We start from the raw sequence: 22,156 nt of genomic DNA, 5'->3' as shown, positions 1-22,156 counted from the left end.
TTGATCCATTATGATGTTGAATAGGGTTGGGATAAGACTGTCTCCCTGCCGAACAGAGAGTCCTACCTTAATTTTAATTCTTGTTCTGGTTCCGGTATAAAATTCTTTGATGACTCGTTGGTACTTATAGTCTGTTGTTTTTCTCAAGACTCCTAATCACGTCTCCCAGGTGTATTATATCAAATGCTTTGGTGAAGTCAACAAAACAGACAAACACGGGTTTATTGAATTCTATCTGACTTTTCCACCAACTGACAAATTATGAATATTGCGTCCACTGTTGATCTATTAGACCTGAATCCTTGTTGTTCTTCGGATGTTGGTACTTTATTCCTTATTCTATTTGTCAATATCTTAGTGAAAAGTTTACCGAACCGAACAGGGCAGAGTTATATTCCTAAAATTGGTATTGGTAGGAAGATAGTCGATTTACATTCATCTGGGATAGTGCCAGAGGTAATAATCTTCTGGAATAGTCGCGTGAGTTCTTTTTGTAACTCTGTTCCTCTCTACTTAATAAATAACTATTATATTTTATTCACTGATGCCCAATCAATTTAGGACTGCGATCTTATTGCGAACCATTTTCTTACATGCTGAACTACTTTCATATCCTTTTAAAAAACATGCATTCCAAAATTAATTGGGTACTTAATTGAAATTCACTGTATATACTATTGTAAATTGCACAAATGCAGAGACTTTTACGGTACTTCGGTACATTAACAGGATCGACAACAAACATTATCAATGTATACACACAACGAGAGGCCAATGACTTGTGTAACCGACTTTATAAAAAAACCAAAATAGACTCCTCTCTGCTTTTATTATATCATATTAAATATTCATTATTTCTTTCTTCAAATCAATGGATTTTTCATAATAAAATTAGGTGTTTGTAACATTAATCATCAATCCTAATTTATCATTTACATTAATAATCACTTGAAAGCTTACTAAGGGGAAATTACAAAGTGGAAAAAAATATAGGAAAAATCAAAAATCTACTCGCAAATTGTATTTATGAGAATCCTGATGAGTCAGTAATTAGTCAAAATCATAAAAATTTGTTGTTTATCAGCCATTTTAACTACGTGCCCCAAAAATGCAAAAAAAACACTAACAAAAGAATTATCACCCTTCAGCTAATATTTTTCTACAAACAAACAATGTAGTAGCAGCCAGTACTAGTTTAAAAAGAGTTACTGTGACTGAAGAGATTCAAGAGAATTTGTGACATATATCTATCTTTTCAAAGCATAAAAAACAGTGTCGCATAATTTGCATTTTTTGTCAAACATTAGTAGAGCAGTTAAAAGTTATTATTGGAATAATCTGGTTTTACGATTACTCGCTGAAACAAATAAACTGAAAACTATAGCATTCAATACAAAACAAAAGCAAACAAAATCTTTAACCTCACTTTTCACCTGTCAATAGACGAGTACAATCAATAAAGCACAATTCGAGAGAATTCGTATTTCAAATTTCCCGCCAAGGAATTCATCATACTGTGGCAACACTGGTATCGTTTGGGCAGATTAGCCTTTCGTCTGCTAACAGACATCTGTCATTTAATCTGTGTCAAAATTTGAAAGTTTGTTAAGTTTGTGTATGACAACTATTCACAGAAAACTGTTTCTTTATAATACACACGGCAAAGATAAAATAAAAAAGTTACTTTCTTCTAAATAAATTTATTTTTCATTCAAAAATTCATTGAATCGTCCAAAATATGTTATTTTTGTTGCTTGAATAAAATGCACTTCAACAAGCAATAAATATTACTAAAAGAAAAAATGACGTATTTACGCGAAATTTATCTAAATATTGTGTACATGATCGCGATTAGCGGTAATTATTACATAGCACAACCTTGAATGAGTCAGAACCATTTTAAATAAGAAGTATTTTTTAATCTCTTATTATTATCTTTTCTTCAAATTTGCTGTCGTAAAAATGTGCCAAGTCATTCTACCTATCTATTAGTCTAGGATCTGTCAAACTTAAAAGTCCCCTCATGCCCTGTATGTAATTTTTTTATGAAAATTGATAGTTCAAACTACAGGAATTGAAAACGAGAGATTTGTAAAGCTGCAGAAATGTTTCAAAAAAACAATTATTAAAAAAATCGATAATTGTTTCCCTCCCATGATAAAAATGGTTTGCCTAAAGTGTATTGAATAAAAAATTTCATTCTCTTCCAGCAAAAATGAACGCAAACCAATTTTTTTGCACGGAGAGTCAGGCAAACTTTCTGTTAAGGTGTGTAATGAGGGAGAAAATTTCTCCCTAATTACGTAGCATGATTTTTTTTATTTTGTTCGTTTTAATGTCTATTTTAAGATTATCTTGGATTGCGGGCTGAGAAACCACCGGAAATATCCAGCAAACCAGATTAAAATCCTTTGACTCCGAACTCATTTTCGATAAATAGAATTCTATTTAAATTTCTTATTTCTTAGACCTTTTGATATATTAATGGATCTAAATGCTCTTGATTTTAGGTCTCTTTTGTTTTAGAATTAATTTTTTTAATAATTCTTTGATGAAAGATAAAATTTGACGTTTCGACTTTTCTTTAAGTCTTTATCAAAACATTTAGATGCTTTAATTCTATTTATCGAAAATGAGTTCGGACTAAATGGATTTTAAGCTGATTTGCTGGTTATTTCCGCCCGTTTCTAATCCCGCAAACCAAGATAATCTTAAAATAGACATTAAAACGAACAAAATAAAAAATTATGTTACGTAATGAGGTAGAAATTTTCACCTTTATCACACACTTTAAAAAAACGTTTGCCTGACTCTCCCGGTCGAAAAAGTTGATTTGCGTTAATTTTTTTGCGTAAATGCACGCAAAGCTCGTGTTTTCAATTCCTGTATTTTTGAACTATCAAGCTTCAAAAAAAAACTTTCTAGATCGACAGCTCCTGGACTATAATCTAATATTCAATTTATTTGTTTGTATCATACCTACCATATTAGGTATATAAAAAATTCAAACTGGCAACATCGACGAAGAATTGTCAATAATTATATCGGCGGACTACCCACAACCGTTGATATTCACCGCTAAAACCTTGAGTTTTACTTTCTCACTAGCAGATTTGTTGTAATTGCCGGTGGATAGTGTTCGAGGTCCAGCTACGTTATAAACCGAAACCGTGAGTAATATTTAATCAAATATTGTTATCCATATTATATAGTTTTGTTTGACTAAAAGTTGTGGCTTCGGAGAATGATTTTTTTTGTGTTTATGTAGTACCGATAAAAAATTTTAGTATTAGAAACAAATTATCGAACATTTACTTATTTACTTTATATTATATTACCTGTTAAAACATAAAATAAATGGCAAATATTTTTTATTATAACAAACTAACAAAGCTTGGAAGCTTGGACAGCAGACAGACCCTGTATACCAGTGTTTCCCAACCTTTGTTGTGCCATGCTCCACCCAAGCCCTTCTAAAATTCTTTTGCCCCTTTATGTAACATATACATGATTTTTAATATTCGATTAATCGAAGAAATCGATTTTTTTTAATAAAGAAACTTAAATGATAGGCAGGGCCGGATTAAGATTTATAAGGCCCGGGGCTAAAATAATGACGGGGCCCCCTTAAGGAATTCGAAAATTCGGAAAAATTCACAAAATAATATCAATACGTTAGATTCGTGGTATCAACACATCAAAAAATACAGAATTATTTCCAAATGATGTGGCTCTCTTGGACCAGGGGCCCGGGGCTATAGCCCCCCCAAGCCCCTAGCTTAATCCCTAGCCCTGATGATAGGAAATTAATGATTAATGAAGATTTTTTCTATACTAATTTAATATTTTAAATTTAGTGAGATCCTTGTACTTGATTCTATGTTCAGTTCCAATTTTGTTAGTTTCTGTCCCAAGTCTCCCCGTTCAGATATATCCAAACAATTTCTTATTTTTTGTCAGTAAATCTTTCACAACACTAAATCCACATTTAGCTAAATATGGATATGGATAAGGTAACAACAGGCTCTTGCACATTTGGTTAAATTTGAGTATTTGATTCAACATCCTAAAATTCATAAAAAAAGTAATTTTATACTTTCGAAAAATCATCCGATTTCCATGAATTTTTTTAAAATCTTCGTTTTTACGGCGGATTTAGGAAAAAAAATATGGAAATAGAAAAAATGAAAACTTATATAGTTTCAGTGCTTTGAATGTTCATGAAAATGCACTCATTCACGTATAATTGTTGATAACTTTTTTCCAAATAATCAAATGAATTTTTTCTCATAATATACACAGAAAAAACGAATAAATTGAGGTTGACTATTAAAAATAATTGGGAATGGGGTGAGGGGTGGGGGCGGTTGTTTGAAACGCAGATCAAATGTAAATTTTTAGCAAAGCGCCCCCCAATTGAGTTATAATTAATGAACTAATTTTTTTTATTTCCATATTTTTTTTCATAAATCCGCCGTAAAAAAATTCATCGAAATCGGATGATTTTTCGATATTCTGGAGCCAAAAAACGAGGGGACCGCGAAGATATAAAATTACCAAAAAAAAAAACCTAAATCAATACAAAATCTACGATTAAATACGCACGTTGATGTGAGGAAAAAAAAATGATTCTGATTCAGTTGGCGACGATCAGCTCACCAGTCATGTTTGAGACCGTCTTCTTTTGCTAGGCATCATTCTTCACGAGTCGCCTCGGTTTTCCTTTTTCATAAATTAAAGTTCTTTGATTCAGATGCGAACAACTGCGTTACTTAGCGAGATTTTAAAGCGTCCGTGAGTTCACGTGGAGCCTACCGTCTGAAGCAGGGAGGTTAACTTGATGACGCCAAAAACCCAGTTGATATGTTGGAGTCGTTAAATAAATTCAAAATATTTATTTATTTAAGAATTTGCTTTTTGCTTCCAGTTTTGCTTAGCATTTAACTGGCACCGCGCAAAAAGGTTAAATTAGTGTCGATTCCATTTTCGAATTGTCCCCTTTTACAATAAATGTGGGGCGTAGACCCCACCCTGGGAAACACGTCTCTAAATAATAGTTCTAATGGTGTATCATTCTTTTTTTTTTCTAAAAAACTCTCACCAGTCGATTTGTATATCCAATCGCAATTTGTTATATGTATATAAAATAATATCATCAAATAACATGAATATGTATACATGAATTTGCCTTATTCCTTACCCCTGAACCACTGAATGCATTAAAATAGAGGAAATCGGGTGGTTCTATTTAAAAAAATAAAGAAATCTGATATTTTCGAAGTGAAACTTTGAACACTTTTTATACACACCCTGTATAAAACGAAAAATTTTTCAACGTAGATTCAAATACGTCTGACCTTGCTAAAAGCAACCGAACTGAAACCATTCTCATATTTTTAAGGGTATCCTAATAAAAAAATAATTTATGAAGGGTCTGCAACTGTCAAAACTTTACGTAGATTTCAAAAATGTATTATTATACAGGGTGTTCCATTTAAAATACCAAAGTTACAGTCGACTTCCAGTAGAACCGGAAGTTGACCATCTTTGAAAATATTTTAGTTAAAATTATCGTATCCGGAAACCCCAACGTGGAGATTTTCATGATTTTACTACAAGTATTTTGCCATATCAGTTAACTCGTCGTGTGATATCTGTTCGGTCTTAAAATTTTTCAAGTATCCCATAGGCATCAAGATGCTCGCAAAAAGAGTTTCAGGTAAAAATTATTCTTATTACTTAATTTATACACCTTGTAAGCATCTACTTTATCTTATTTTTTATTGTACTTATTACTTTATAGAGGAAATGACATTACAGAATTTCTACAAATCGTTGTGTAATTTATAGTTTTATCGTGTTTATCAAATCAAACTTTATCCTTTTCCGGATAATTATAAGTATTACATGTTACGAAATAAAAAAAATTAAATATCTCTTTGTGGAACCTTGTTTTGTAAAATAACCGAAGGTAAACTCTTCAGTCTCTGAAGATGATAACTTGGTTATCGAAACGCGCGCCAGCCAGTGTACTGGTGGTGTAAACAGTGTATTCAGTTAACAATGGAATAACTTTATTTAAAAAAGTGATTTTATGTTTTTTTAATGCAGCCGCGTGGAGCCTTATTTTCAAAGTCAAATTATAATTATAAATAATGGAGATAGAGTTCCGGAATTCAGGACTTTTTTATAGGAAATTTCTTCCTTTTTAACGAGCTTTCAAAAGTGCTTGAGTATTAATATTTCTCGAGTTATTAACGAAAAGATAAATATCACATTTTACTCATCTTATTTTGTTAATAACAGCTGAATTAAAAGAAAAAATGTGGAACTAACCTAATGAGTACATTTGTGTCTTTCGGGTTAACATTCAGACATTAAAACTGTGTATATAAATTTATCAAATATAGTTAAAATAAAAATAAATAATAAATATCACACATACATATTTGAACTTTGAATTTCTTTTAGTTATCATGACTATCGACTTGTACTACGTTCCGGGTGGTGCACCTTCTAGAAATGTTTTGCTCGCAGCTAAAGCTGTAGGAGTGGAACTTAACCTAATTCGTCTCGATTTGATGAAAGGCGAACATCTATCACCAGAATTTCTTAAGGTAAGTTTATATTATTTAAGCATATTTGTTTCATAAATAAAAATCAATCATTTCAAAAAGATAAGGGAAAAAATTGATTTTTAATTGATTTAATTTTGTATTAATTGTAATGATTTCTATGAAACCAAACAGTTTGTGTGTTCACAAAAGACTAACAAATATTTTTTCTTAATTATCGCTGAGTTCGATCAATAACTGGACAACAAGTTCAGAGAGCTTTTGGACAATTCCGAAAACATTTTTTTTATGTAAAAAGCAAGTACAAGAGGGTAAATCCTTCCACCCTCGAGTAATTCGAATGGTGTGGAGATGCCTGTGGATATTGATCTTGAACTTCTGTAGGTTGTACTGCTTGGGAAAGACATGCCTTGGTAGCTGATTCCTTAGAATTGCACTTCTTCAGAAAGGGTCTCGATAAATTAACGTTCTGGTCGGCTGAAGACGAACTCGGTGTTCATAAGCCACGTCTGCTTGTCAAGTAGGTTTTGCCAAAACTGTTCTAAGCGGGATTATGTTATACAGCTCCGGAGAGCACTTGCCGTGGTAGTATCGGTAAAACAGAGTCAGATCCACGACCTTTCTTCTGTGCTCTAAGCTGTCCAAGTTTCTGGGATATAGAAAGGGGATTAATAGAATCTAACATTTAATCTGAAGTTTTTTTAACTTATTTTCAGTTAATTATCACTTAAACCAATTGTGATTTTTTTATTTTAATGAAAATTTTAGTTGATAACTGATTTTATGAGCCTAGATGTTGATTCTAAATAATTTTTCCTTTCTTCCTTTTGCTATATATAAAGCACATTATAGAAAAATAGATTTTTTGGAAAATTTTCGAGGTATATTGACTTTAAAACTTAAATTATGTTATAAATCGAGAATTTTTTATGTCTTACACGAGTCATTTTACATGTTCTGGGACACGTTCTATAAATTGAATGTCAAACGTAAAAGGCTTTATGTGTTTGCTTCAAAATTATTCATTTTCACGTGGTTATTTTAATTACTTATTGTCACTAACATGAGCTGTTTTAATCAAAATAGAGTACATATTATGAATAAAAAATTCGTCCATTGTGAGAGTTTCAAAAATTGTGTCTTGAGATAACGAATTTACATCAACAAACAAACAACGTAACAAAATTAATAAAAGAATGTAAAAAAACACGTTGAAATTTCCAAGTAAAAACAAAAAGCGAATTATTCAACAATTCTTGTAAATACCTTTTCATTACATTATAAAAATCAAAACACAATATATTGAAAAAAGTGTTTCTAAATAATAAACATATGAATCACATTCCACATTCCTTATATAATCGATCCAACTGTAACGTACCTTCGGGTACCTCGAGCGCAATGACCTTGGAATAAGATTAACCTTCTAGAAGCTTTTAGTTGAACCAATCACCAGGAACTAGGTCGCAGTCCAACGCAAAATATTTATATTGAAAATATTGATTATCTATACTTCAATCTATACGAACTAGGACGAGAATTATATTTGTACTATTGGTATTAAAAATGTTATAGCATAATTAAATGAAAACACTTTGTAACCCTTCAAGAAAAATTAATCATATTATCTTACTCTCACTGAACGAAAGGTAACGTACTTCATTAAGTCCCTTCTTCTAAAATTGTACTTGGAAGCACACTGCAGTTACGTGATTCAACTTTTCCGAATTACAGTGACAAGATGTTCGTAACACAGACGAGACTTTTATTTTCAAAATACCCCTACAATAATAGAAAAAATATTTATTGTCCTTTATCTTTGATAAGTAGTTTACGAGGGCTCCTTGTACAAAAAACGTTTTTGTTTGAACTAATGTGTGAGAGCTCGAATTTTCGTGACGGAAAATGATTCTGCGATTAGTTTTTCCGACCACTTCTGTCAAACGAATGCTGATATACTATTCAGAATTGTCCATTCCACGCTGCTCTAATAGAACGGTGAAGACATGTCCAGTTATTCCGAAAAAACAGGCAATTATTTGCCTGTCAATGTCAAACTTTGATGGCAGATTTGACATATTCACATCAATGTTGCCATATCTCAAAAGTAGCAGCCCTCGTATCTCAATAAACGTTAATATAAAGGTTTTTACTAAATTCTTCACACTAATGGTCAATATTAGCATAAGAGGCTTGTATCTGCAACAGCAATAAAAAACAGAAAATTGGAGTAACCATAAATTTTCCGTATATTTTATAAACAATACACCAATACACTGGCGCTATCAGAAATATAAAATTTAAAATCAATCAAACCAAACATTTTGTTATTGTATCTTCCTCTACGGCCACTTATGAAAATGATAGATTGCACACTCATTTTTACTTAAGAAAGTAGCTTATTTCACACATGTACTAAAAAATAACAAAACATACATGCATTGAAATGCTTCTTTTTCTTATGTTATATGTGGTCTCGAACGATAAAGGGAATACAATATGAATCTGGATGGATGCCGAAAAGCAAAAGGCCAAAAGTTATGGAATTAACGCTTGATCTTACCATTAATGAAAACCTGTAAATCTGTATTTATCGACATTTTATGATGGAAACGAATAAGGATAGCTCGAATCATATACTTCATACCAAAATACATTACAAATATTTTGTTTCAGATTAATCCCCAACATACTGTACCTACATTGAACGACAATGGTTTCGCTTTATGGGAAAGTCGAGCCATCATGACTTATCTGGCAGATCAATATGGCAAAGACGACAGTTTGTATCCCAAGGATCCGAAGAAGAGGGCTATCGTCGACCAAAGATTATATTTCGACATGGGAACTTTATTTGCAAGTTTTGCCGATTATTATGTAAGTCGTGGATAAAACTGTGGACTAAATTATGTTTTCCAACTCTAGATGTATATTATTGTCTGCTTTACTAATTAGAAGAAAGAAGTATATAATTCTATATCATTTTTTTTTAATTTTTGATGTTTTTGTTGAGTTAAGAATATTAAGAGTCTATTTGATGATGGTTACCTTAATTGAATTGAATTATAAAAACATAAACTTACACTAAAGTATTAAATCTATATCAAGTTCTTTATTTGAGGGTATAGGTCTAGAGTTTAGGGCTTTATCATTATATGAATCAGAAAGGGAAGGTGGCGTCATGAAAATTGTTATTGAAAATTGGAACCTGGATATTGAAAGGTTAAGAAATGGAAGTAAAGGTAAAAGTAAAAATGAGTACAATACAAATGAAACATTCAAAAATATACACAAGCAACAATAAAGAATATCATAATTGAAAATGAAGAAGTGCCAAACACAGGTACTAAGATTAGGTAAGAAATAAACGAAGACACTAATGGAATAGGAAATTATGGAAGAGGTTTAGATAATGTCTGATGGTCTAGTGGAACCTCAAAGAGTTGAAAAGTTTTTGCATGCAAAGCTAATGATTTAAACTTCATTGAAAAGAATAATCAAAAAGATATATCTAACACAAATAATGAATAACTGTAGGAAGAAAGTGCTGGACAAATACTAGGTGTAATTGATTTCTCTTTCGAGGAGGATTTTCACACAAGTTTTGTTACTGTTACATTTCTTATTCCAAAATATGTTTAAAATTATTATTTTAACTTATAATATGGAGCTTTTATTATTGGACAAGAGAAACGAGATGTAAAAATTTTTTGAACGTCTAGGAATCTGACATCAGTTAGAAAAATGTTGGCAAATGTCTCAACACTATAAACAAATGATTCTAGAAGTGGATAGAAGACTATGCAAATTTCTATCCCTGTATGTATGTATGGTCCAGGGCGTTATATACACAGTGACCTAAAAGCTTTATGTGTCTCTAGCGTTAGATATGATCTTCATCATTAAGTTTTGGTAATATGATTTTGAACGTCGTCTGTTGAGAAAAAAAGAACCTCTGGGATAAATGATAAGTCTGCCTTCATCTTGATATTGTTTCTATGTCTTACATCACGTTTTTCCAGTAACCTTACTCTTTTTTTGTCTATGTTTCTCCAACAAATCTCCAACATAGGCATGTCTTTACTCACTTCATTGGTGCTGGTATTCTCATGTGAATTGACGGTGAAATCTATTTACAGTGTCATTCTTTGACTATGTTTTAAATACTTTTTATAAAACTGCAGCAACTTGTTACTGTATTTTTTCTTCGTCTATTGTCAAAGTTAATAATTACAATCTTCAACCATTTGAAGGTGCCACGTCCTTTTTGCGGTGCATATCGATCTCCCTGTTGTTTTTATTCTTTGTTAAATCCAAATTGTACAAGTGTTTTATTTAGTAGACAAAATAAAAGAACCCATTTAACCACAGCTTTTGATTTTACTTTGTTATCTATTTTAGAAAGTAGACACAGTTATCAGTAACGTCTTTGTAGATTTGGAACTATATAGATAATAATAATTCGTTTTCTTTTTCAGTATCCCATGATTTTTATGGGGGCCAGTGCCGATTCTGCTAAATTCGAAAACATCGGAAAGGCATTCGAGTTTTTGGATAAATTTGTTGGCAATAGTGACTTCGCTGCAGGCAACAATCTTACTCTGGCCGATCTAGCGCTCGTTTCAACAGTTTCCAGTTTTGACATAATGGACTACGATCTTACTCCTTACAAAAACGTAGTTAGATGGTATGCAAAGGTCAAGAAAACTGCCCCAGGCTATGAAGAAGCCAACGAGAAGAACTTGAAAGAATTTAAAGCTTTAGTTGATCAATTAACAAAAAAATGAAATGTAACTGTTACATTTGAGTCACGGAAATAAATTTTATTGTAATTTAAAATGATTTGTAAAATTTGAAATAAAAAGATTTACATATAATATGTATTTTCTTTCTTTCTTTAATTATAATTTGAAGTATTAGTTTGAGTTTTCAGACAAAGTAAAGTAGTTACGAAAAATAAACAAAATATTCAGTGAAAAATTTCTTGGAAATACCTAACCTCAAAATAAATGAATGGTTTAATATATTGAACTTATTATAACTCACTCTCTAAAGAGGTAAATTATTTATGGCGGTAGACGTTTCACAATTCTGTTGGTGTAAATTGAAGTTATTCACCCGACATTCCGCTTACAGGATGAGCTTTTTCTTTAAATTCAAATATGTCAACTGTCAAACCTGAAACAGCGCTACCAACCGACCACCTACGTTATGGTGTAATTTCCCTAATGTATATAATGATATAACTGATACTTAAAAGAAGGAAATAATTAATATTAAATTGGACGCATCAAGTTTTCAACAAAACGAAATTAAAATAAAAGAGAAAGATGAAAAAGCAGGAAACAAATAGAGAATCAACTATTTTTGAATAAATGAAAATATCCATGAGTTTCATAATAAATTTATCAGTACAAGACAAAAATAACCCTGATTGATGAATGAGATTTAAGGAATGTTTTGCAGCCCTCGACTATGGTCTAATTTGTGGGGATGTTGCCATTGATGCTGGCATAGCTGTTGGTGGTTTAAGTCTAAAGACGATAACTTGGTTATCGAAACGCGCGTCAAACAATATGAATACACAGTAACACAATTGTTCTATAGTTTGTGGTAAAGTTGTACAACTTTGAGAAACTGAAGTAGAGAGCTAATTTGTTCCGAGTTGTTAAGGACTTCATTGTAGTTTAGACTAAGCTGAAACTGTTGTCTTTCGACGGTATATTTGCGACATTCGATCAAAATGTGCTTCATGGTTAGATACGAGTTGCAGCTGGAGCAAAACGGTCTGGGAGTAATAGCCATTAGGTATCCATGAGTAAGTCTTGAATGGCCGATTCTTACTCTTCTTATCGCAGTTAAGTCTTGCCTTGAGAGACCAGCGAAGATAATAGGTTGTGGTTACCAATTGAGCGCTGTATTTGACGTAGTGTTTAAAGATTTTTGGAACGCACTATATACGAAACCAAAAAACCCATGGATCGCGCCAGGTTCGTTAAAATTATTAACGAAAAAATTTGCTCAGCAATATGATGATGGATATTCAAATTATCTTTGGCATATAAAGAGAAAAAATTAAAAAGGTGAAACTCGTCATTGTGTGGAGTAAGTTTTTTATGGTGTAAGCATAATGGTGCCTTAATGATTTTATTAGTCAATGAATTTTGAAGACTGTTTTTTGAGATTAGAGGGTTATAACCCACGATCGTAGGTAAAGCAATCAATGGATCATTAAGATCCGTTGATCATAGGTTTCATATAATTTCTAGGATGATACAGGAATTATTTAGAAACGAAAAAATACTATTGCAATAAATTATATTTTTTAAAAGTTATTTCATTTTTTAGTCAATTGATCGACTAAAGCTTTAAATTCCAGTAAATTTTTTGTATTCAATTCCTCATAACCAGGAGCAGTCGCTTTAACTTTTGCGTACCATCTAAGTACGTTTTTGTAAGGACTAATATCGAATTCCATTATTTCAAATGTGGAAACTGTTGCAACAAGAGCTAGATCGGCCAAAGTAAGACTGTTGCCGGCGGCGAAATCGTTGTTGCCAATAAATTTGTCTAAAAATTCGAAAGCTTTTATGATCTTATCGAATTTTGCAGGATCCGCACTTTCTCCCCAAAATATCATACGTATCTAAAAACAAAAAGAACATTTTTTTAAACTATATCTATTAACGTTATGAACACAAAATTCAAATCTAATAACTAAAGTGAAATAAATAAATATTTTTAAACTAATATACACTTCATCAAATTCACTTTCACCGTAACGTATCACCCAAAGAAACACTCGAAACGAACGAGAATATTAAGAAATAAAACTAAATATTTACTGTTATTATCACTATTTAAATATATTGTTACGAGGGTCGTTTTTCAAGTTTATACGAAAAGTCCGAAACAAAGTATTTTATTGATTAATATGTGTCCTCAAGTTCTATACATTTTTTCACACGCTCTAGTCAATTCTGGAAACATTTTTTAATTTATACAAGTTTCTTAACTTAAATTAGTACTGTCTGATCTCCGCCTGGTGTATAGATACTTGCGAAAGCATCCATGGCTTGTGAGTGTTTGTGTTAAGAAGTAATCAGTTTCTGCGTGCTCCCTGTTCACCCAAACTGGAATAAAAGGAATGAATCGGTGGGTCCATCGACAATATACTTAGTTTTCCCACCTTTGGATGATATTTGTTCTTGCGTCAGCCTTCGACACTCCTTTCTACTTGCAGCTCCCTAGGAGCCAGCCCTGCGATTATCCATTTTCTTCCAGTAGGCGCTGCATATGCGGATAGCCAACTTCCTCTGTAGCTTTTCGAAATTTTTCTTTCGTATGCAGTATGCCATAGATTTTCTTTTTAGGTGCTTTAGTGTCGCCAATGTTTGGCATTATACTCGCTGTAACTAAAAGAGTTTTCTCTGCTCTTCCTAATGACTTCTCTACGTGTTTTTAAAAGTTAAATTTCGTGTCTAGCCAAACACCTACGTAATTTAATACTGTGTCTTAAGTTTGAGTATCTACATACATTAAAAAATAGAGTAAAAAAAATCTTTTTAATATAACAACTTACATAATAACTATAGAAACTATTATACAGAGTTCCAATATCGAAGTATAGTCGTTGGTCGACAACAGCCCTTTTCTTAGGATCCTTGGGATACAGACTATCATCTTTACCGTATTGATTTGCCAGATATGTCACGATAGCTCGACTTTCCCATAACGCAAAACCATTATCATTCAATGTAGGTACTGTGTGTTGTGGATTAAGCTACAAAATAATGTATTTATATTCATATAAATATAAATTTTACAATATAATAACTACTTTCATCTCTAGAAACTATTTCTTTCGTGGCTAATACCACGACGATGATTGGATTACATCTCTTCCGACCCGTTTGCCACCTTTAATGGTTCGCATTTGCAAGGTTTATTGTTGAATCTCTTCAAAGAGGTCAAAATCTTAATTTTAAAGATTCAATAAGTTTAAATCTAATTTTTGTCCTTAATAATAAGAAGTGTGTGATAATTTTGGAGAATTGAGGTTAGATAGTGACATCTATAATAGGTTGAAGAAGATTTTGCGTTAAGGTTTTAATGTTGACCACGGTCATTAAGCCAATAAAAATAATAAAAAGTGAAAAAAACATTTACAAAGAAACGATTTATCTCGATTTTTGGCAAAAGTACAAGTCCTATGGAAAAAAATTGAATAGCAAAGTTGTAGGTAATGGAAAGATCTACAACTTTTGTATTTTCACTTTTTTCACATAACCTGAAAATTTATATGGAAAATTTGAAATACCAAGATTTTGGTTTTTTATTGTTATCTTTTGCAAAAAACGAAATGTTGTGAAAACTGGTTTGATTTAGTTTTTGATGTGATTTGATGTTAAAAGCACCATAATTTTCAATCGCAAATTCTTTCGTGAAAATATTACCATTACCACGAGACATTTTCTCATCAAGAGGAAAAAACGAAACAAATTCGTATTCGAAAATTTTTTTTAATCATCATGTACAATTTTTAGATGTTTATTAAAATTTTAAGCTCTAATTACATATGTTTATCAATGTAACATGGAATCTCACGTTTTTCGTGTAATTAGAGTGAAAAATTTAAATAAATATCTAAAAATTGAACAAGATGATTAAAAAAAATTCAGATACGAGTTTTTTTCGTTTTTTTTTACTTTTCTGAGAAAATTTAAAACTTTACCATGGTGCTGGTGATATTTTTTTAAAATATCAGAAAGTAGAGATTTCAACGAACAAAAATCTCACCGAGCTTAAAAAAAAAGCTGATATTTTGTCGAAAGAATTTTAGTTTGAAAATTAGGATGCTTTTTCGATATTATGTCAAAATAACGTAAAAGAAATCAAATAAATAATAAATAAAAGTAACTTTTCACAAATTTCGTGAGGAAAAAATGTTTCTTGTGAAAGATAAAAATAAAAAACTAAAAACATGGCTTTTTATTTTTCACATAAATTTTGAGGTTATATGAAAGAAGTGGAAAGAGGTAAATAAATTTTTAACCCTTAAAATATCACCCCCTTTCCCTTCCCAGCCTCAGGTCACCCGTGAATTATTTTTCCTTTGATTTTTATCAAATTATCCTCATTTTTCAATGAGTTGGTTTCAAACTGGTCTAGGTGGGTTCATTTCACTAAATCGCAAAACTACTTCGCTCTGTTGCCTCCAGGTCGGCGTTGTAGTCAAGAGATGGTGTCAAATTGTGTTGACCCAACGCATAGTTATAAATGAAAATAAGTAATGTCATCATATAAAAGTAGTTAGATGATAATAAATAATAATAGTTGTAAAAATGTTGTCAAAATTTTCAACTCTCTTGAAAGAATCAAAATTATCCGGAAATATAAAAAACCTGACAATTTAATAATATTGAAAGCATTTTGAGAAATAATCACTTTTTACCTTAGGAGAATTCAAATAAATTAGTTAATAAGTGTTTAGTAATAAGTATTAATAAATAGTTAAATGTTAATTATTAGTTTACACATTACAGTAATATAATTGGACAAATAGTAAGTAATAATAGTATAAAGTGGTAAGTTACAAAGTTTTGTTTGAATTATGACCTATCATTCTCATTGAAAATAAATTAAGTTTCGTTTTATACAAAAAAAGCCTCACAAGAACTACTCCAGAGTAGAATATTGATATAAATAATTATAATATGAAATTTCTAGAGGTGAAAAAAGATACATAAACCTTTATTTTTGTTGAAAAAATAGCTAGGAGAGGAGAGGAAAATTCTATCTTATTGATAGCTAGACTAATCATGTGTCTTATGACTAGGCAAGATTTATTGGACGTGTTGCTACGTTAGATCAATCTAGAGGTGAGTTATACCTGGAAGGTACGAAAGCAGTTGAATTGGTTGTAAACATATATTGTTATTATTTTGCAACGAAAATGTATAAAAGAAGTGGCTACTTTTTTATAATATTGTAGATATTCACTTACTGTGTGAACAAACTCGATGTTTCGGCATTATTGTGCCTTTCCGAAGATTCAGTTATTGTTAAATGTACTAAACTTACTTTAAGATACTCCGGTGTAAGATTTTCTCCATTCATCACATTAGTACGTATAAGGTTGAGATCGACGCCTAAAGCTCTAGCCGCAAGCAATACACTTCGGGAAGGTGCAGCTCCAGGCACATAATACAAATCAATAGGCATGGTTACTGCACAAAATTGATATAATTATTACTAATGGCAATGCTAAGTTACAGAAGAAATTCCAACATATTAATTGTTTTTATTGCTTGAGTTAGGCAAAACGTGAGACGGACAAAACCACAACAAAACAGTAGCTTTGACGATAGACTAAACAAAAACTATAGTTTTCAAACTAAGAAACATTTTAGGAGACTTTTTTTGAGGTTTTGTCCGTTTAGTGGAAACCCGCCTTTACAGAGAGTCAGTTGCAGATTTTTTTTAAGTTAAAAGCAAGCACAAGTGGATAAACCCTACTACACTCAAGTCATTCAAGTAGTGCCTGCCGTGTGGAGATGCTCGGAAAAGAGGTTCTTGGTAGCTGACATCTCCAACGAAAAGGATAAATTGAAGTTCTGGGTGTCTGCAGGCAACCTTTCTTTTATATTCTAAGCCGTCCAAATTTTTAGTCAACTCTGCATCGCCTATAAGTCGACTTCTCTCTTCTGTATTGAATCGAGCATCCTCAAAGTATTCTTGGGAGTTCCAAATGTGCGATATTTCAAAATTGAACGAATATGGGCGTTGTGCAGTATTAGATGATGCTCTGTATTTCATTGTTGCGAGACCCATCTCTTTATACCTGCTACTGAACTAGAGTCATTTTAGATGTTTTCTACTCTCAAACTGTTTTCATAATGAGTGATAGATGACTAAAATACTTGATCAACATCATTTATTTTCAAAAACCAGGAAAAAATCAATGTTGTAACAAAAATATACTCAACAAGTATTCACATTTCAAGAAAAATATTCTGTTTCCACATGCCATGATTGAATGTGACACAACTTTTTGGAGGAGGAGAATTGATAGTCATGAAGATGTTTGACAAAAGACCCGATGTAATCGATTTTGCAGAAATATTCCATCAAGAAAATTGTCATCGGGATGTCATTGTCAATGCTAGAATACATTTGCTACTAAAAATATACGGTGCTCCAAATTCGATAGATAATTACAGATACTGTAAAAAGACAAAGTACAGCTGTGAATTTCCTTTACAGCCATCCACTTCTTCAGCAGCTAAACAGCATATTATCACAAACTAACCTGGCTATTAAACGAAATTGATCCAGAACAGGAGGGTTTAGGAGTTAAATGTGGCGGCAAATATGGATGCAGAAAAATTGGATTGAGGTTTATGCTAGTTTATAAACATTGACGTGACCCGTCATGCTTAAACGTAGAGTCAACAAATGATGGAAATGATGAAGATGTAGAAGTGAATCTAGAAATGAATCCACTCGACGTTTTGTCTACAATTATTACTGATAGTGAAGATATCGACAATGAATAAAAAACTATGCACTAAAGTTTATACTAAAAACAAATTGTTAATGTGAATATTTTTCGTCAAACTTGAAAATTGGTGAATTATAATCTTGTACATATTCTACAAGATTTACAAAGATATTTTTTGATATATTAATACAAAAAAATCTAAACTATTATATATTCATCATTGAATAAGGTTTGATTAATTTGAAAAACCGAATATTACAAATACTCACAAGATTTATATTATACCTTAAATCTTGATATTATTCACGATATTATTTCCAACAAAAGTAGTAAATGAATTAACAGATTCAAATTTAATTTTCCGCAAAATCACAGTGCATATGTGAAGTTCACGAGAATTTTTGATATTGACCTTCCCAGCATAGTAGTACAAAAATACGGGGTCTTAATCATTCGTTTTACTTAGAGTATTAATTTATATTCCACAGACAATTCTTTTCTTTCTCTATTCTTAAGTACACTAATCAAAGTGGAGGAATAAAGTATTGCAGTGTGCAATATGTCGATCCATCCTCTATGTGGATCGATACCTCAGACAAAGATTGCATCCTTCTATTTTTGTTAGTGACCGCACCGATGATCAGAGAAAGATAGATCAATAGAGCAGTCGTAATGTTATGTCAGAATTATACCGATGATTCCAACGTATTTACCATACGATTTTAAACGTTTACAATTTCCGGTACGTCTGGCCTTTGCGATGACCATAAATAAATCGCAAGGCCAGTCGTTGGAAGTCTGCGGAACCAACTTGGAGTTTCCCTGTTTCGCGCATGAACAATTTTATACGTCGCGTGTCCACACGTCGAGAAACCGTCATCTTTATTTTATACAAAAGTTTAGGTTTCTTATTTATCGATTGAGGAAGTATAAAGTCTCTCTCTCTCTCTTTTTCTCCTGCAAGTAAAACTTTGAGGTTAGGACAAGAAAAATAAGTCGTTGGTGGCCATATTTAGTAGCGATCTCCGAAGTGTGAGAAGCTCCGTTGTCCTAATGGAAATGTACTGTCTTTTTTTTCAAATGCGGTCACTGCAATTTATCCCTTTACTTTATAAAGCAATGATGCATAATAGACTTTTCCGACCGATTAAATGGTCTTTGCCTGTGCGTCAAATTTTGATTAAGTTAGCAAACGGGAAACGCAACGATCAGATAGTTTACGCATACATGTATTCTGTCAGTTTCTCTAACCTCAGTTCGATGGTCGTCCAGTACCATTTGGTGAACTTTTTCGATGATAACGCTACTTGATGCAATATTGAACATCTCGTCATCAATCTGATACGGCCACGTTTGAATCCAGCTGTCCAAAATTTTACGGTCATAGTTGATGCTGCAGAGTCTCCATACTTAGTTTGTCCTTCATAGTATATTCATAATAAAAGTGAGATTCATAAAAATTTGATTATAGCACGCCAGACTGTGAAGATTTATTCAGCTATATTCTTGAGAAATGATATGATAATGTTGAAGTTATAGCTATAAGTCATGTGGTATTGAACGAAGTCCAGATACCGTATCGTCATGGGTGTAAAGATTAATTTATATTCTTGGGAAATGATGTAATGATGATAACGTTACAGCCCTTTATCACATTTCCAAAACAAAACAACTTTATAGGTACTATTGTAGGACTATTTCTAGTTGATACATAACCTCACACACTCCGACATCAGTCGAGAAATGATAGTTTCAACGGGGTAATTCGAAATATGGAATAAACGATGGCGGTAATTGTTTTTTAATGGAAAATAGCCATCAAAATCGTTGGAAACGACTTTTGAAAATATCCCAGGTACTATATTATTTGATAAATAAAGGGTTTCCCAATAAGAGGTGTTATTTTGAACAGCCCGCTATTTCGGTAAATGTCACTTTTGAAGCTGTCATTTTTTGACATTTGACAAGTAGAAACTACGCCATTAATGAAAATGGAACGATACACGCTTCAACAACTCATTGAAATTATTAAAATTCACTATAAAAATGGTGAAAGTTTGGCAGAGACGGTTCGTAAAACTAAAACATTTTTTGGTCGACGTGAAGCACCCTCTCGGACCGCAATACAGAAATTGGTGGAAAAATTTGAGCTGTTGGGACAAGTTAGTGATGTGAAGAATAAAACCCGTGCACGTCGTTTAAGAGCGACTGAGAATATTGCTGCTGTAGCCCAAAGTGTTGAAGAAAACCCAGGTTTGTCCATTCCTCGTCGTTCTTTGGAATTAGCCATTACACAAACGTCATTACACCGTATTTTGCATAAATATTTGGGTCTAAAGGCCTATAAAGTTCAGTTAACACAAGAACTCAAGCCCCGTCGATCATCAACAATGTCGTGTCTTTGCTGATTGGGTCCTTAAAATGCATGAAAATGATCCGTAATTTCATCGAAAAATCATCTTAACTGGTGGTTACATCAATAAACAAAATTTTCGAATCTGGGGCTCGGAAAACCCAAGAGTTATTGTTGAAAATCCTCTCCATCCTCAACGCGTGACTGTTTGGTGTGGTTTATGGTCTGGCGGTGTCATTGGACCTTACTTTTTCGAAAATGAGGCTAGAGCAACAGTTACGGTGAATGTATTGCGCTATCGAGAGATGATTAATGATTTTTTATGGCCGGAATTGCATGGTATTGATTTGGACAATGTTTACTTTCAACAAGACGGCGCTACGTGCCACACAAGCAACGAAACCATCGATCTTATACGGGAAAAATTTCCGGACCGTGTTATCTCTCGAAGAGGTGATCACAATTGGCCACCGAGATCTTGTGATTTAACACCTTGCGACTTTTTCCTTTGGGGCCACCCTGAAAGATAAGGTCTACGCCAACAGTCCGGCATCGATTCAAGACCTCAAAGATGGAATTCGTGAGGCTATCGAGGACATAGGTCAGCTGCTTTGCAATTTGGTTACGGAAAATTTCATGAAAAGGATATGGTCCTGTAAACGCAGTCGTGGCGGCCATTTGGCTGATGTTGTATTCCATTGTTAACGGTATACCTTCCTCTTTATAATGAAATAAATATCCGATCATTTATCTCAAAAAATGGCATTTTTCTTTGAATATCAAATAACACCTTTTATTGGAAAATCCCTTATAATTGGTTATAACTGATCATTTTTAATTTAATTACAATAAAAATTTTTAACTGATAAATTAATAATTTTAGTAGATGGGATATGAAAAATTCAAAAGCAGTTTAATAATGTCTTCGCATTTAATTTACGTACGTACAAAGATCATTTACACAAATGAATTTGATGATTGATGATTATGTTGCCTTATATTTTAATCCAAACTTACAATAACTGACCTTCAACTTATGTAAATGAATTAGATTAAATTGTTGCTAAGTTAATTACGAAATTTCACATAGTTACATTGTTTTTTCCTTATATAATTTTTTTTGAGAATTTGTATGATACAATATTCGAACTGTCCCACTTTATTGATTATAGTTGTCATGATTAAAAGTTGATGTAATTAGCCTTTCTTAAAATTTGATCCTTATTCATTGTTCAACTCATCACATTCCTTCGCATTTTTCTTTTATTCCTCTATATCAACTGATAATTTGCAATTGACAATAATATTGTACCTTCTTGATTTTTATTTTTGGTTCATGCTCTGTTTATTCCCTTGACCCTATAGAAAATGAATTCTTCCCTTTTTTTTCATTTCATTATCTGTGCTACATTCATTGCTTTTCATTTTAATATAGTACTTAAAAGAGTCCGTTGCCTAGTTATTACTTTTATTTTACTTTAATTCATAAAAAAGTCCAAGCTATTGCTGGCCTTTGTACTCATTCTGTACTTTCTGTACTTTCGTATGTTAATTTAAATTTATAACTAGAGTTAGTACAAACTTCTTGATATTGAAAGAATGGTGTAGCACTTAACACCCATCTGGGAATGCCCCACAATTTTTTGCTTTAAGGCAAGTTAGAATCCTTCCGGCTTGTAACGAAAAAGTTGACGATTCAATCCCAAAATATCCCTTCAGTTATAA

General features: G+C 32.2%; 2 protein-coding genes across 3 annotated transcripts in view; one reads left to right on the top strand and one right to left on the bottom strand.

The window, feature by feature from the left end:
• Positions 1–3,011: 3,011 nt before the first annotated feature.
• Positions 3,012–22,156, top strand: part of LOC130449858 (uncharacterized) — a 32,932-nt gene continuing 13,787 nt past the window's right edge. Inside the window, exons 1-5 of the mRNA XM_056787900.1 lie at positions 3,012–3,170; positions 6,472–6,617; positions 9,252–9,452; positions 11,054–11,353; positions 16,570–16,762. Coding sequence (XP_056643878.1) covers positions 6,477–6,617; positions 9,252–9,452; positions 11,054–11,353; positions 16,570–16,762 — 835 coding nt within the window. The 5' untranslated portion in view covers positions 3,012–3,170; positions 6,472–6,476. The remainder of the gene's footprint in view (positions 3,171–6,471; positions 6,618–9,251; positions 9,453–11,053; positions 11,354–16,569; positions 16,763–22,156) is intronic.
• Positions 12,877–18,462, bottom strand: LOC130449949 (glutathione S-transferase D1-like). 2 transcript variants are annotated; one of them, XM_056788069.1, is made up of 4 exons: positions 18,348–18,462; positions 16,659–16,804; positions 14,158–14,358; positions 12,877–13,221 (listed from the first exon to the last, which is right to left on the bottom strand). In XM_056788069.1, exons 2-4 carry the CDS (start codon positions 16,797–16,799, stop codon positions 12,913–12,915), a joined length of 651 nt encoding a protein of 216 aa, XP_056644047.1. In that variant the 5' UTR covers positions 16,800–16,804; positions 18,348–18,462; the 3' UTR covers positions 12,877–12,912. The 2 variants fall into 2 exon arrangements, with proteins under 2 accessions (XP_056644047.1, XP_056644045.1); XM_056788067.1 differs by having other exon boundaries at positions 18,364–18,448.

Source organism: Diorhabda sublineata, chromosome 10, assembly GCF_026230105.1.
Source record: "Diorhabda sublineata isolate icDioSubl1.1 chromosome 10, icDioSubl1.1, whole genome shotgun sequence".
Taxonomy (NCBI): Eukaryota; Metazoa; Arthropoda; class Insecta; order Coleoptera; family Chrysomelidae; genus Diorhabda; species Diorhabda sublineata.
Note: the sequence above shows the minus strand (reverse complement) of the source record. Positions and strands in the feature narration are given on the sequence as shown.